The following is a 12,760-nucleotide window of genomic DNA, read 5'->3' as shown; positions in this document are numbered from 1 at the left end:
GTGTTGGGTCTTCGTTGCTGCACACGGGCTTTCTCTAGTTGCGGCGAGTGGGGGCTACTCTTTGTTGTGGTGCGCGGGCTTCTCATCGCGGTGGCTTCTCTTGTTGCGGAGCACAGGCCCTAGAGCACGTGGGCTCCAGCAGTTGTGGTGCATGGGCTCAGTAGCTGTGGCTCGCGGGCTCTAGAGCAGAGGCTCAGTAGTTGTGGCGCACGGGCTTAGTTGCTCCATGGCATGTGGATCTTCCCGGACCAGGGATCAAACCTGTGTCCCCTGCATTGGCAGGCGGATTCTTAACCACTGCGCCACCAGGGAAGTCCCCGGATGTTTTAATTTTCTTTTCATGGCTAATTGCTCTGGCTAGGACTTCCTGTGTTGAATAGGAGCGGTGAGAGTGGGCATCCTTACCTTGTTCCCGATTTTAAAGGAAAGCTTTTAGTTTTTCACTGTAGAGCAGCGGTCCCCAACCTTTTTGGCACCAGGGACCAGTTTCATGGAAGACAGTTTTTCCTCGGACTGGGGGTGGGGTGGTTTAGGCGGTAACGTGAGCGACAGGGAGTGGAAGATGAAGCTTTGGTCGCTTGCCCACCATTTACCTCCTGCTATGTGGCCTGGCTCCTAACAGGCCTACTGGTCCACGGCCCAGAGGCTAGGGACCCTTGCTGTAGAGTGTGATGTTAGCTGTGGGTTTGTCATTTGTGGCCTTTATTATGTTGAGCTTCCTTCTATACCCATTTTTTGAGAGTTTTGTCATAAATAGGTGTTGAATCTTGTGAAATGTTCTTTCTGCATCTACTGAGATGCTCATATGGTTTTTATCCTCCATTTTGTTAATGTGGTGTATCATGTTCATTGATTTGTGGATATTGAACCATCCTTGCATCCCTGGGGTAAGTCTCACTTGTTCATGGTGTATGATCTTTTTAATGTATTGTTGTATTCAGTTTGCTAATATTTTGTTGAGAATTTTTGCATCTGTGTTCATCAGAGATATTGGCCTGTAATTTTCTTTTTGTGTGTTATCTTTGTCGGTTTTGGTATCAGGGTAATGTTGGCCTTGAAAAATGAGTTAGGAAGTGTTCTCTCCTCTTCAATTTTTGGGGATAGTTTGAGGACAGGTATCAAATCTTTGAATGTTTGGTAGGATTTACCAGTGAAGCTGACTGGTCCTGGACTTTTGTTTTGGGGGAGCTTTTGATTACTGTTTCAGTCTCCTTACTAGTGATCTATTTAGATTTTCTTTCTTCATGATTCAGTCTTAGAAAGTTGTATGATTCTAAGAATTTGTCCATTTCTTCTAGGTTGTCCAATCTGTTGTTGTGTAACTCTCTTACAATCCTGTTTAAAAAGTACATTCTTAGAGGAAGGTCTTGAAAGTTGTAGGGGCTTTGTTCTGGGACCAAGAAGGAAAGTGCACTCTGAGAATTCTCTTTCTCCTGGGTTCCTTCCAGTGAAGGTCAGACTGAGAGAAAGCAGTCACCCTGCTGTATCTATGAGACTTTGTTTTGGAATATGACATTTTACATCCTCTGTGGTTAGTGATTGAAGCCTCCATGAAGGGAAAGTCTGATCTCAAGAGCGGGTTCTCTGCTCTTTTAGTGTTGCATTGTGTCTGATTTTACTTTTCTTTTTTCCTTCAGGCTGCTTGATAGGGGCTGTGAATCTCAAATCCAGCAACCGAAACCCAGTGGTACAGGAATATGAAAGTAAGTACAAGGGAGGGGTTAGGCAAAGGGGCACCACTTGGTGGTCTGGCAGCCGATGCAGGATAGACACACACAGATGTGCCCTGCCCAAGAGGCTTGGGGGTGGCTGGCTCCCCAGCAGTCATCTGATGTGCACGTGTGAGTGAAGCACTGCTTCAGTAGCCCACGGGCAACTCTGCAGGCTTTCTGTTGGCTGAAACCTGATTCCTGGCCTGGCTTTGCGTTTACACAACCAAGAATGTTCTTATGTACAAGCAGAGTATTAGGGGGAACGTGTACTCTCTTTAATAAAAGTCTTTGCTAATCATCTTTATTGTTTTTCTGGCTAAAACTAAAGTCTCTTGGAGCCTGGAGCTAGCTAGATTTTTAATCTACATGACAGACCTAAATATACATATAGCTTGCAGGGTCTGGGTATACAAGTGAACCTAGAATTGTTCCACATTCACTGACAGTTCTCTTTTTTCCTTTGCTCATTAGGTGTGGAACTATCTTGTATCATTACGGATTCACAGACAAATGACCCCAGGATTGAGTGGAAGAAAATCCAAGATGAACAAACCACATATGTGTTTTTTGACAACAAAATTCAGGGTATGATCCTGTGGTCCTCTCGTTTGTACAGAAGGCCCAGGCATGCACTTGTGGCCAAGACTTTGCTCTAACTGGACCTGCATCTGTAGCCGGGATTGGTGTCCTGTCTTGTTTTACGTATGGAAAAGTCAACGTGCAAAAGTAGTGAGAATAGTGTATGGAACCTCCCTGCACCTGTGACCCTGCTTCAGTAACTATCACTTCATCAGTTAGGATTTTAGTCCACACGCAGCCGTCGCTTTGAGGTACCTGAGTGAACATTCTCCGAGGCCACCTCCCTATTGTGACCCACGACTATATAAGTGACTTCACTAGCAGGACAGTATGGAACAGCAGGGGGACAGCGCCCACTGTACACACCTGGGTGCTGAGCGCACCGCGTGGGAGGGCAGGGTCGGGGCTGCAGGGAGGTGCTGGGCCAGGAGCACGTGGGGCAGAAAGACATGGAAGCACAGGGAGCTTCTCGGAGGGACCGCCGGCTCTCGGCCCAGCAGCGGAGGGCGGACACGAGGTGGATGGCGCTTGGAAGGCCTCAGGAGGGGTGTGATGTGGTCCCACTGATGCTTTAGAGACGGGGGTGGTTGCTTTGCAGACAGGGGGCTGGTGGTGGGCACAGCTGAGAGCAGGGCCCAGTTCGGGATTCTTTTGCAGAGGCCAGGAGGGGGTCAGGGTAGTGTGGACGGGGTGAGGGGTCGCGATGGGGCGAGGGGGCCACCCTGGGGGACAGCAGGCGGATGGAAGGGTCAGCGCAGCTGCAGAGGCGGGCGCCCCGAGCCCTCTGAGAACGTGACAGTGTGGGTTTCAGGGAAGGGGTGGAGGCTTTGCAGATCAACCTGAAGTCACGGCCTTTCTGCCTCAGGTCCTCCACATCATCAGGGGTCATGGGCTCTTAAAAACAGTTCTGTTTCCCCACCAGTATCCTCCCACCTCTGATTTACGAAGAGATGGCAATGTTATTCTCAGGAAACAAATCGGTTTTCTCTGGCAGCTTCCTCAGGCTGTTCTTGATAAGCCCTGACTGAGCAGGAATGTTCTTAAGCAACTTTCTGTTTCTTCCCAGAAACTGCCACACAAAATAGAGGCCTGGAGGGAGACCTTGCCTTAGGGCAGGGCTGTGCCAACAGCGCCTGATGGGTTTGCATTTACTTGTTTCCCACACGGTGGACATTCTGACCCCTGCTGATGCCTGGATGACAAACCTTCCCACTAGAAAACGCCTTCGGAAATGTTCTCTTATCAAAAGCATTTTGCTGTTTCCATCACGTGTGGTAAATCCTTTCTAGACTTGTCACCAATTGGCAGGTTTAGTAAATTCGTTTCTAATTTTTGTGTCATTTTCTTTTCTAACTCTTTCCCTATTTGTCAGTGCCTGGGTTCTTTGTGCTTCTTTGAAAGAGTTACTGTGTCCTTTATACTTTAAAAATGTTTTAATTGAGACACAGTAATTCACATAGCATGAAACTCACTGTTTTGAAGCGTGTACTTGGTGGTTAGTACATTCAGCAAAGATGTGTGGCCGTCACTGTCAGATTCCAGCACATCCCCACCCCAAAAAGAAACCGTGTCCATCCCTTCTTCCCCGACCTGGCAGCCACTAATCCACTTTGTCTCTGTGGATTTGCCTGTTCTGGATGCTTCCTATAAATGGAGTCATACAATATTTGGTCCTGGCTTCTTTCACTTAGCGTATCGTTTTCAAGGTTCATCCATGTTGTAGCAAGTGTCTGTACTTTGTTCTTCTTTTTTTAAAAAAAAAAAAATTATTTATTTGGCTTTGTCAGGTCTGAGCTGCAGCACGCGGGATATTCATTGCGGCATGTGGGATCTTTAGTTGTGGCGCACGGGCTCTAGAGCGCGCAGGCTTAATTGCCCCACGGCATGTGGGATCTTAGTTCCCTGACCAGAGATTGAACCCGTGTCCCCTGCATTGGAAGGCGGATTCTTAACCACTGGACCACCAGGGAAGTCCCTGTTCTTCTTTATATCAATGAATAATATTGCATTATAGATATGCCACATTTTTAATGCATTTCATCAACTGCTCTACATTTGGGTTGTTTCCATTTTTTGGCTATTATCAATAATGTTCATAAACATTGTACAGGTTTTTGTGCAAATGTGATTTTTCACTTCTTGGGGATAATGAGCAGGAGTACAGTTGTGGGGTCATATGGTATCACATGTTTAGTTTTTTAAGAAACTGCCAAACTCTTTTCCACAGTGGCTGGACAATTTTACGTTCCCCTTGGCTGTGTGTTTCCCCACATCCTCAGTAACGCTTGCAATTATCCATTGTTTTGATTCCAGTCATCCTAGGGGGTGTGAAGTGGTATGTCATTGTGGTTCTGATTTGCATTTCCCTGACAGCTAATGATGTTGAGAATCTTTTCACGTGCTTATTGGCTATTTGTGTATCTTTCTGGAGAAATGTCTATTCAAATCCTTTGTCCATTTTTAATTAGGTTGTTTATTTGTTGAATTGCAAATTTTCATACGTTCTGTATACTAGTCCTTTGTCAGATATATGATTTTCTCCCAGTCAGCGGATTGTCTTACTTGCTTCTGTCCTTTGAAGCACAAAAGTTTTTAATTTTTTATGAAAGACTCGTGAAGGCTGATATAACTTTGTGTGTGTGTGGGCTTGTGCTTTTGGTGACCTAAGAGATCACTGTCTAATCCAAGGTCACGGTTATTCATGTCTCTGTTTTTTCCTAAGGGTTTCACAGTTTCAGCTCGTGCAGTAAGGTCTGTGTTGTGTGTGGTGTGAGGTAGGGGTCCACGTCATTCTCTTGCACGTGGGTACCCAGCTGTCCCAGCACCGTTTGTGGAATGCTGCTTGTCTTTTAATGTTGTTTGACTTGTTTTCTCTTTTAATGGGGAACCCTTCCTGGGAATGATGAAAAGAAAAAGAGGCCCTTGCCTTAACAACAGAGACACACGGCCAAGTCCTCTTACAGCCCAGGCGCTCCCTCGGTGCTCGGCGTTCTCACAGGAACGGAGACGAGCCAGTTGCAGTTTTCCTGCCGAGGCACCAGAGATGGCCCCGGAACCTCCTCCTTCAAGCGGCAGAGCTGTCTGTAAAGAGCCCCTCAGTGCCCTGTCTTCTCCTGTACAGGAGACCTGGCTGGCCGTGCAGAACTGCTGGGGAAAACCTCTCTGAAGATCTGGAATGTGACCCGGACGGACTCAGCCCTTTACCGCTGTGAGGTGGTTGCTCGGCACGACCGCAAGGAGATTGATGAGATTGTCATCGAGTTAACCGTGCAAGGTGCGGGTGCACGTGGGGTGGCGGCCCCTGCCCTCGGCTCACGCGCCTGCCTGTGGGGAGAAGACCGGCTTCCTTCCTTCCTTTGCTTCTACGGTCACGTCCCTGGGGGTGTGGTGCTTGGCGGGGCAGGGCGGGGAAGGGGGAGCTCAGGCTGCCTGCGTTGGGTTGGAGGTGAGAAGGGGAGCTTCTGCCTCGTCTGTCCATCTGCTGGAGGGGGTGGAGGCACTGGGAACGCTGGGGGGGTCATCTACGGGGGCAACCACAGGCGGCACGAGCCGCGGGGGAGCGGGCCTGCCCGTGATGCGGTGTCTGGAGCCCGGCTGGCTCTCTCGTTTTTGGAGCAGGTTCATCGTGGGCTGTGGTGAGAACAGGGCCCTGTTGCTGACCGTAACCCCCTGCCGTGCTTCTCCTGCAGTGAAGCCGGTGCCCCCATTGTGCAGGGTGCCGAGGGCTGTGCCTGTGGGCAAGGCGGCCACGCTGACCTGCCAGGAGGGCGAGGGCTACCCCCGGCCGCACTACAGCTGGTACCGCAACGACGTGCCGCTGCCCACAGATTCCAGGGCCAATCCCCGGTTCCGAAACTCCTCTTTCCTCTTCAACCCTGACACGGGCACTCTGGTAAGGTCTCTCCGAAGAGGGGCGGGTGCGCACGTCTGTGTCGTGGGAAGAGTGGTTATTAAGAGACAGTAAACTTTACGAGACGGCAGCTCCGAACCCCACACGTCGGGGACCCTGCCCTCCCTTTACAGACAGAAAAGTTGTAAGGGGGCCAAGGAAAGGGGGCAGTGACTGAGGAGGGTGTAGGTGGCCTGACCGGTGCTGTCCTCGGGGCAGAGTCGGGAGGCAGCTGGGACTTGCTCCCCGGCCGCACGTCTGATGTTGAGGAACTGCTGGCTGCGTTCAGCACGGTCGTGGCGTCGTGGGCACGACTTTAAAAAGTCCTTCCAGAGACACACAGATGTTGGTGGACGACCTTGTGGTGGGAAGTGAGGAGGCAGCGGGCTGGAGTCGCGCGCAGTGAAGCCCGGCTGCGCCGGCTCTGGTGCCCCTGGCACGGAGGGGGCTCGCTGTGCACCGAGCCCTGTCGTCGGGTCCCCGTTCACTCCCAGTCCCCAAACAGGTGTTCAGCGCCATCCACAAGGAGGACTCGGGCCAGTACTACTGCATCGCATCCAACGACGCGGGCTCGGCCCGCTGCGAGGAGCAGGACATGGAAGTGTGTGAGTGTCTCTGCCGAGCCTCGCCCTGCAGGCCGGCAGGTGGATGGGACGGTCACGCTCGCTGGTGCCCCTCAGCTGTGACCCCTCTGCACGGGCACACGGGCTCCACCCGGGTCCGGTGGGAGGAGGCGAGGACGCACCAACGAGCAGCTGTAGGACTGACACGCGGGTCCTCTCCTCATCATGTAACTTTTAACGAAGTTTCATGAACTCCATTTCTTTGGTAACTGATAGAATTATCGAGACACAAGGTTCTCCAGAAATGTATCAAGTTTAACCGTTTTGCAGTAAGCTGAAAGCCAGGGTTTAGCCCCAGTAATTCTACCCTGTTCGGGTGCTTCTTTCTCTGGGCGTGTTGGCTCTAGGGGGGGGTTGAGGGCAGGACAGGGTTAGATTCCAGGGCCCACCCTCGCCTGTGGAGTCAGCCTCCAGGCGACTCTCCTGGCTGCTGTCAGGTTTGGGAAGCTGCTCTCGGCAGGAGGGAGATTCCTGGGCTTTGCCCCAGACCTCTGGACTCTACGGACAGAGCTTGGGAACTGACATTATGAAATCAAAATTTCAAATGGACTTATTTTTAAATAACAGTGCACCCACATTCAAGAACACTGTACTAGAGGGAGAATTTCAGCAGCTTCCGAGTTAGATGGCTTTGGTCGCTACACCCCGTGTAGTTTCTGTTGCATTTTTAGGGCCCCATACTGAAACGAGAGAATGCAGCTGAGGGTCTCCTGTGGGATGGCTGGTGGCCGCGAGGCCACGTTTGCACCTCATATTTGCCCCTTTAAAAACAATCCGCAGCAAAGGGGCAGCCCTAGAAATTTCGGAATTTTTTCTTCCTTAGGACTCTGGCTCCTAGCTCTGTCTTTGTAGTGTAACCATGTCGTCCAGTAATAATGTCCCCAGAGGATTGTGACGCCCCCACAGGCAATGCCACGTGGCTTTGGTGCAGCGGGTGGGTGTCATGGCCTGTGGGCGGAGGTGCTCCGGGCCGGGAGGGGCAGGGGCAGCAGGCCGCGTCTTCTGACCCCTCCTCTTCTCCAGATGACCTCAACATCGGCGGGATTATTGGGGGAGTCCTGGTTGTCCTGACTGTACTGGCCCTGATCACAGTGGGCATCTGCTGTGCCTACAGACGTGGCTACTTCATCAACAATAAGCAGAACGGGGAAAGGTGAGCCTGTCCTACACGAACGAGGTTCCAGTGGGCATGTCTGTGGTCCCCTGGGGGTCACTCGGCTCCCCCTCCTCTGTTTCAGCTACAAGAACCCAGGGAAGCCGGATGGAGTTAACTACATCAGGACGGACGAGGAGGTAAGGCAGCCTAGAGGCTGCAGTGTCCCGAGCAGGGAAGACGACATTCCCCTGAGAACCAAGCAGGTCCGTAGAAGAGATTTCTGAGTCACGTCCGAAGCGCGAGCCCTCAGCCCTGCCCCTGGCTGTGCGCTCGCGGGGCACTCAGTCCACAGGCCTCGCGGCCTCTCCTCAGAGCACGCTGTGGGGAAGCGGTGTCAGGCTCCCTTCCCACCGCACGCCGGGCCCTGCGTGGCCGCGGGCCGCCCTCTAACCCGGCGTTGGCCTTGCAGGGTGACTTCAGACACAAGTCCTCGTTCGTGATCTAGACGGCAGCACGGCCGCATGCACACGTGGATACCTCCACGGGGGACCCTGCTGGGAGCAGCCCCACGAGGGGAGCCAGACGGGGCTGGACATGCACACGAAAGCTTTTTGTTTTGGCCAAAGTTGACCGCTACTCCTTTCTTACTTTTTAACAAGCCACACGAATAAAAGAGTTTTCCTCAAGATGGGCACCGTCACAAGGCCAAAAAGTGACTGGGTTCTCAAGGCCGACCCCATCGGGGTCTGGGTGGCCTCAGGGCAGGCGCCAAGGGCCCGGGAGGCGTGGTGATCTGCCCCGTGGCAGGTGGTGTTGGCATCGGTATCCAAGGGCTGGCAGAGGGGGTCAAGGCGTGAGCCTCAGCTGCAGTGACCTGGCTTCACGGTGGCCCGTGAGCCGGGGGCCAAGTGGTCAGGCCACTTCGCCCTGAGGCTTTGCTGTCACTGCCCTAGTGTCCATCTTGGGGAATCTTTTGGGTCAGCGTTTTACAACAACAGTCCAAATCAGGAAGGTAAATTGCTCGTTAGGAGGAGGGAATCTTCTTACCTGTGGGAACCCTGCTCATCCCTGGGGGGTCCCAGTGCTGAAGGAAGACCTGCATCTTACGCTAAATCTGAAATGGTACTGATACAACGTTCTGCTTTTCTATGGGTGTTTATTTTATAAAATTTTACATTCTAAATTTTTGCTAAAGATGTATTTTGATTATTGAAAATTTCTATTTAAACTGTAAATAAGTTGTCATACAATGTTAAATAACCTCTTTTTTTAAAAGTTCAACTTAAGGCAGGAGCCCAAGCTGCTCCTGTTCAATTGGAAACACCACTGTTTCTTGTGCTTAGGAAACCTTTAAGAAAATTCCAGTTGAGTATTGTCTTGGTCTGTTGGCATCTCTCCAGAAGGGACATGAGGGGCTCTCGGGTTAGCTTCACGCTGCCTCTTCCTCGGGCTACTCAGACCACCTCTGCCCCAGACCCAGACGCAGTGTGCAGACCGTGCTGGTTGGTGCCCGGGGTTGGGCCGCACACCTGCTCGGAGTGGTGTTGGCTCCTGACTCCAGGCCTGCCCGCCCGCCCACCCACCCTCGTCCGATGCCCCGACGCTGACCGTGCGTGGATCAGCCCTACCTAAGGGTGCCATTCACCTACCACGTGGGTCAACCCAGGACGGCGGCAAGGGCGGGGTCCTCGGTGTGGCACCCCAGCCTAGCTTCCCTGGGACAGAGGTTTTTGGCTGAAGATGGCTCAGGAAACAGCAGCCCTGCTGTCCGGCTTTTAAATTCATTTTACTTACTTGTGTAGTTCATACGACGGTCCAGGGCCAAAGGCAGTTTTGAAATCAAATCTGTTAACTACATTTATATATTTTTAAAGACAATGAACCCCACTGTCCCTCTCTGCCATAAAGACAGCGCAGGTTCTGTCTCGCCTCACAGGAAGCTGTTCTGCAGGGCTGCAAGGCCAGCCTCTGAAGAACAGCAGGAAGGGCGGCCGGGCGACGGCCCGACTGACGATGGGCAAAGTGTGTGCCTGAGTCAAAGGCAACTTCCTGATCGTGCCCCACATGCTGCCTGCTTTGTGGGGGCGTCAGGAACAGCACCCTTTGTTCTCAGCCTCAGACACGCTGCTGTGTTAACTCAGTGTGAAGCCCTTGGGAGCAAGGAGCTTCTCAGAAGGATGCCTCCGACTGTGTTACAGGATGGTTTTTATGTAGAACAGAGTCGTCTTGGGATGAAACTTTCAGTGTCTTCTTACTTGAATACTCGAGACTTCCGTTGCCCTTTCTTTCTGAGTCGTGTGAACGCTCTGTCGTGGAGTATTTATTTGCAGCAGCAGAGGGCAGCACCTCGTCACGCTGGGGTGCCTGACTTCTTCCGTCTGGGTCTTGAGAGCGTAGACCTAAGACCGTCCCTTCATCCTCAGCTCCTCTGGGTGGAGAAGGGTAGGGCCCTTCCGCCTGTGGGGGCAGCTCCAGCCTCCTCCTCGGCTGTCACAGTGATGGGGTAGTCTTCTTGCACCCTAAAACCTCCGCCCTGCTGCCACGTGACCTGGCTCTGACGGAGGAGAGAGGAGTGAGTGTGGGGTCTGGGAGGTTGCTGCGCGTTGCTGTAAAAACGCAGACAGAAAAGGAGCATCGAGTGATTTTAAGATGTAAACGTTGCTGGAGACGCGAGGCCACGTGGGCTGCTGGGGCCTTTGTGTGGCTGCAGCTGTACACAGTGCCACAGACCTGTGCTACTAACAAACACACCTGTGAGTTGGTATTTCTTAAACCTCATTTATAAAAGCTTCTAAAAAAATAAAAAGCAGCTCAGCCTCTTCATTCCTCTCCTTCCTGTGTCGTGTCCGGCGCGGCCCTAGGTTTGAAGCGCTGGACGGAGGTGAGGGTGTTCGCTTAGGGGCAGCCCTGTGACTGATTCCACACACGCGTGTCAGCTCACACACGGGAGCTGGGGGGTCACGACATCCACCCTCTTATCCAACCGCCCCGTCACGTGCAGGACACGCAAGCAGCAACCCTGTGCTTTTACTTCTGTAGAACTGGGATTAAGACGTGAACCAAACAGATTTCTTTCTGGTCATTCTTGGACAAAACACACACATACAAGTGCTTTAAGGTTACCTGACGGCGCCGACAGAGGAACCTAAGGCCACTCTCCCGCAGGAACAGCCCTTAGCAGACTGCGTGCGTATTAGCGCCGCTCTTGCTCCGGGTGGGGAACACACAGGGTTTTCTTAAGCAGAGACGTATGGTCTGTGCTAAGATGTCTGCTGTGAGGAGACAGACAGAGGCAGGGACAGAGGACCTGGACGTTAAAGACAGATTGAGTCCTTTTTCCCTAACGGGGAAGATTTGGGTTCTTAAACACTTTATGTCAATTAAATGACTACCGATAAAAGTCCTGCGCTAAAAATTCTCGAAGGCTGTACTCATACTTTTATTCATTTGAAAAAGCTTTAAAAGTCTGCAATTTATAAATAAGAATAGAAAAAATATTACAATCAAGATTTTGACATCAGATACGGGAAACTATGTACTTAGTATAACAAACTGAAACCAGCTAACAGAAGCTTGACTTACAGAAGAGAAAGCTCAAGGATTGTGTTCTTTAACGACCAGAACAGCGCTTATGAGAAGGGACTGGATATTTTCAAAGCTTTTTTTTTAAATTCACAAATCTCTCGGTTTATTGCACACAATTAGCACATGACACAGGCTGGCTGAAGTGGGGAAAAGAGGGTCACAAACCACGGTGGGGAGAAGCCGGGGAAGGAGGCCTTTCTGCAAGAGCAGGACCTTCTCCAGCTTCAGGAGAAGCAGCGTGGGAAGCCGCCCTCTGACAGCCTCCTTCCGTCTGGAGTAAAGTTACAGTATTAAATGCCTAAGGCATTTCTCTAGTATTTTACACTTTTTAACCAGGTATTTCATAAGGAGAAATTGAAAAGGTTGACCAACCACACAGGTGAAAAGCTAGGCGGCGCTGGACTCACAGGCGAGCCCTTTGCTCACGGTGGAAGCGTCTGGGGCCAGGGGCAGTGGTCAGTTGGCTGTTTTCAGGGGGGCCTTGCGGCGTGACCTCCTGGGGGCTGTGCTGTCCTTTCCTCTGGCGGGAGATGTCACTTTCCACTGTGGAGGCTGCGGGGGCCTGGGGGGAATAGGCGTGTCACCTGGGGTGTCACCTGGGGTGGGACGGCCCCCCCGCCCCCCAACAGGAACACGTCTGGGCGGGGGCTGGGGAACTTACGGCATGTCGGGCAGCGACAGACAAAGAACGTTGTCCCCCTGGCCCGGGGCCTCGGACACCCCCAGACTTCCTGAGGTGTCGGCACGGCTCGTGGACCTGGCCGGGGGGGAGTGGCCTCTGACGGGAAAGGGTGTCCGGGGTGAGCTGATGTAGCTGAGTCCCGCTCCAAACGTGACATTCTGGATGGTCCCTGGGTGGCGGGGAGAGTCAGGGGAGGGTTAGCGAAGGCCTTCAGGGAGAGGAACTGAGCGAGGTCAGATGCGGGTCCACTCAGGCCCACGCGGTGCCCGAGCCCGGCCTCCGTCATCGGGCCACCCTGCAGCACCAGACCGCTGGCCTGACTGCCCTCCGAGAACCAGCGCGCACAGCCTTGGCTTCTCGCCGGCCACTTGTCGTGCCTGAGGCCCCACCGCAGCTCAGATCCCCCTGCAGAGTCCCCTGCTCTTCCTGTCACTGCTCCAGAGTCCCCTGAAGATGCTGCCCTGCTCCCTCCCTCCCTCTGGTCACTGCAGCCCTGTTGCTACCCCAGATGTCCCCTTGCCTGCCACCTCCCCTCCCACCTTGGTCAGACTCGGGCTCTGCGTCCCACCGGTTGTGCGAGCTACTGTGGGAACC

The 12,760-nt window shown here is 52.6% G+C and overlaps 2 protein-coding genes across 8 annotated transcripts in view; one reads left to right on the top strand and one right to left on the bottom strand.

The window, feature by feature from the left end:
* JAM3 (junctional adhesion molecule 3) overlaps positions 1 to 10,705 on the top strand; it is a gene marked incomplete at its 5' end in the record, with an annotated part of 60,077 nt that extends 49,372 nt beyond the window's left edge. The window contains 9 exons of one of the 4 annotated variants that reach the window (XM_082477485.1): positions 1,638 to 1,703; positions 2,184 to 2,297; positions 5,413 to 5,565; positions 5,981 to 6,183; positions 6,686 to 6,785; positions 7,827 to 7,956; positions 8,042 to 8,096; positions 9,176 to 9,263; positions 9,836 to 10,705. In XM_082477485.1, the coding sequence (XP_082333611.1) occupies positions 1,638 to 1,703; positions 2,184 to 2,297; positions 5,413 to 5,565; positions 5,981 to 6,183; positions 6,686 to 6,785; positions 7,827 to 7,956; positions 8,042 to 8,096; positions 9,176 to 9,253 (899 nt within the window). In that variant the 3' untranslated portion in view covers positions 9,254 to 9,263; positions 9,836 to 10,705. Of the gene's footprint in view, positions 1 to 1,637; positions 1,704 to 2,183; positions 2,298 to 5,412; positions 5,566 to 5,980; positions 6,184 to 6,685; positions 6,786 to 7,826; positions 7,957 to 8,041; positions 8,097 to 8,368 lie in introns of all 4 variants that reach the window. The other 3 variants (XM_082477487.1, XM_082477484.1, XM_082477486.1) reach the window with 3 other exon arrangements.
* Positions 10,706 to 11,305: 600 nt separating this feature from the next.
* The window catches only part of NCAPD3 (non-SMC condensin II complex subunit D3), a 64,358-nt gene continuing 62,903 nt past the window's right edge, over positions 11,306 to 12,760 (bottom strand). For all 4 annotated transcript variants that reach the window (XM_082477478.1, XM_082477480.1, XM_082477479.1 and 1 more), the window contains exons 33-34: positions 12,146 to 12,335; positions 11,306 to 12,046 (exon numbers count right to left, since the gene is read on the bottom strand). In XM_082477478.1, coding sequence (XP_082333604.1) covers positions 11,941 to 12,046; positions 12,146 to 12,335 — 296 coding nt within the window. In that variant the 3' untranslated portion in view covers positions 11,306 to 11,940. The remainder of the gene's footprint in view (positions 12,047 to 12,145; positions 12,336 to 12,760) is intronic.

Source organism: Balaenoptera physalus (genome assembly GCF_965194825.1).
Source record: "Balaenoptera physalus genome assembly, chromosome: 10".
Taxonomy (NCBI): Eukaryota; Metazoa; Chordata; class Mammalia; order Artiodactyla; family Balaenopteridae; genus Balaenoptera; species Balaenoptera physalus.
The sequence above is the reverse complement of the archived record's forward strand: the minus strand, read 5'-3'. Positions and strand labels throughout refer to the sequence as shown.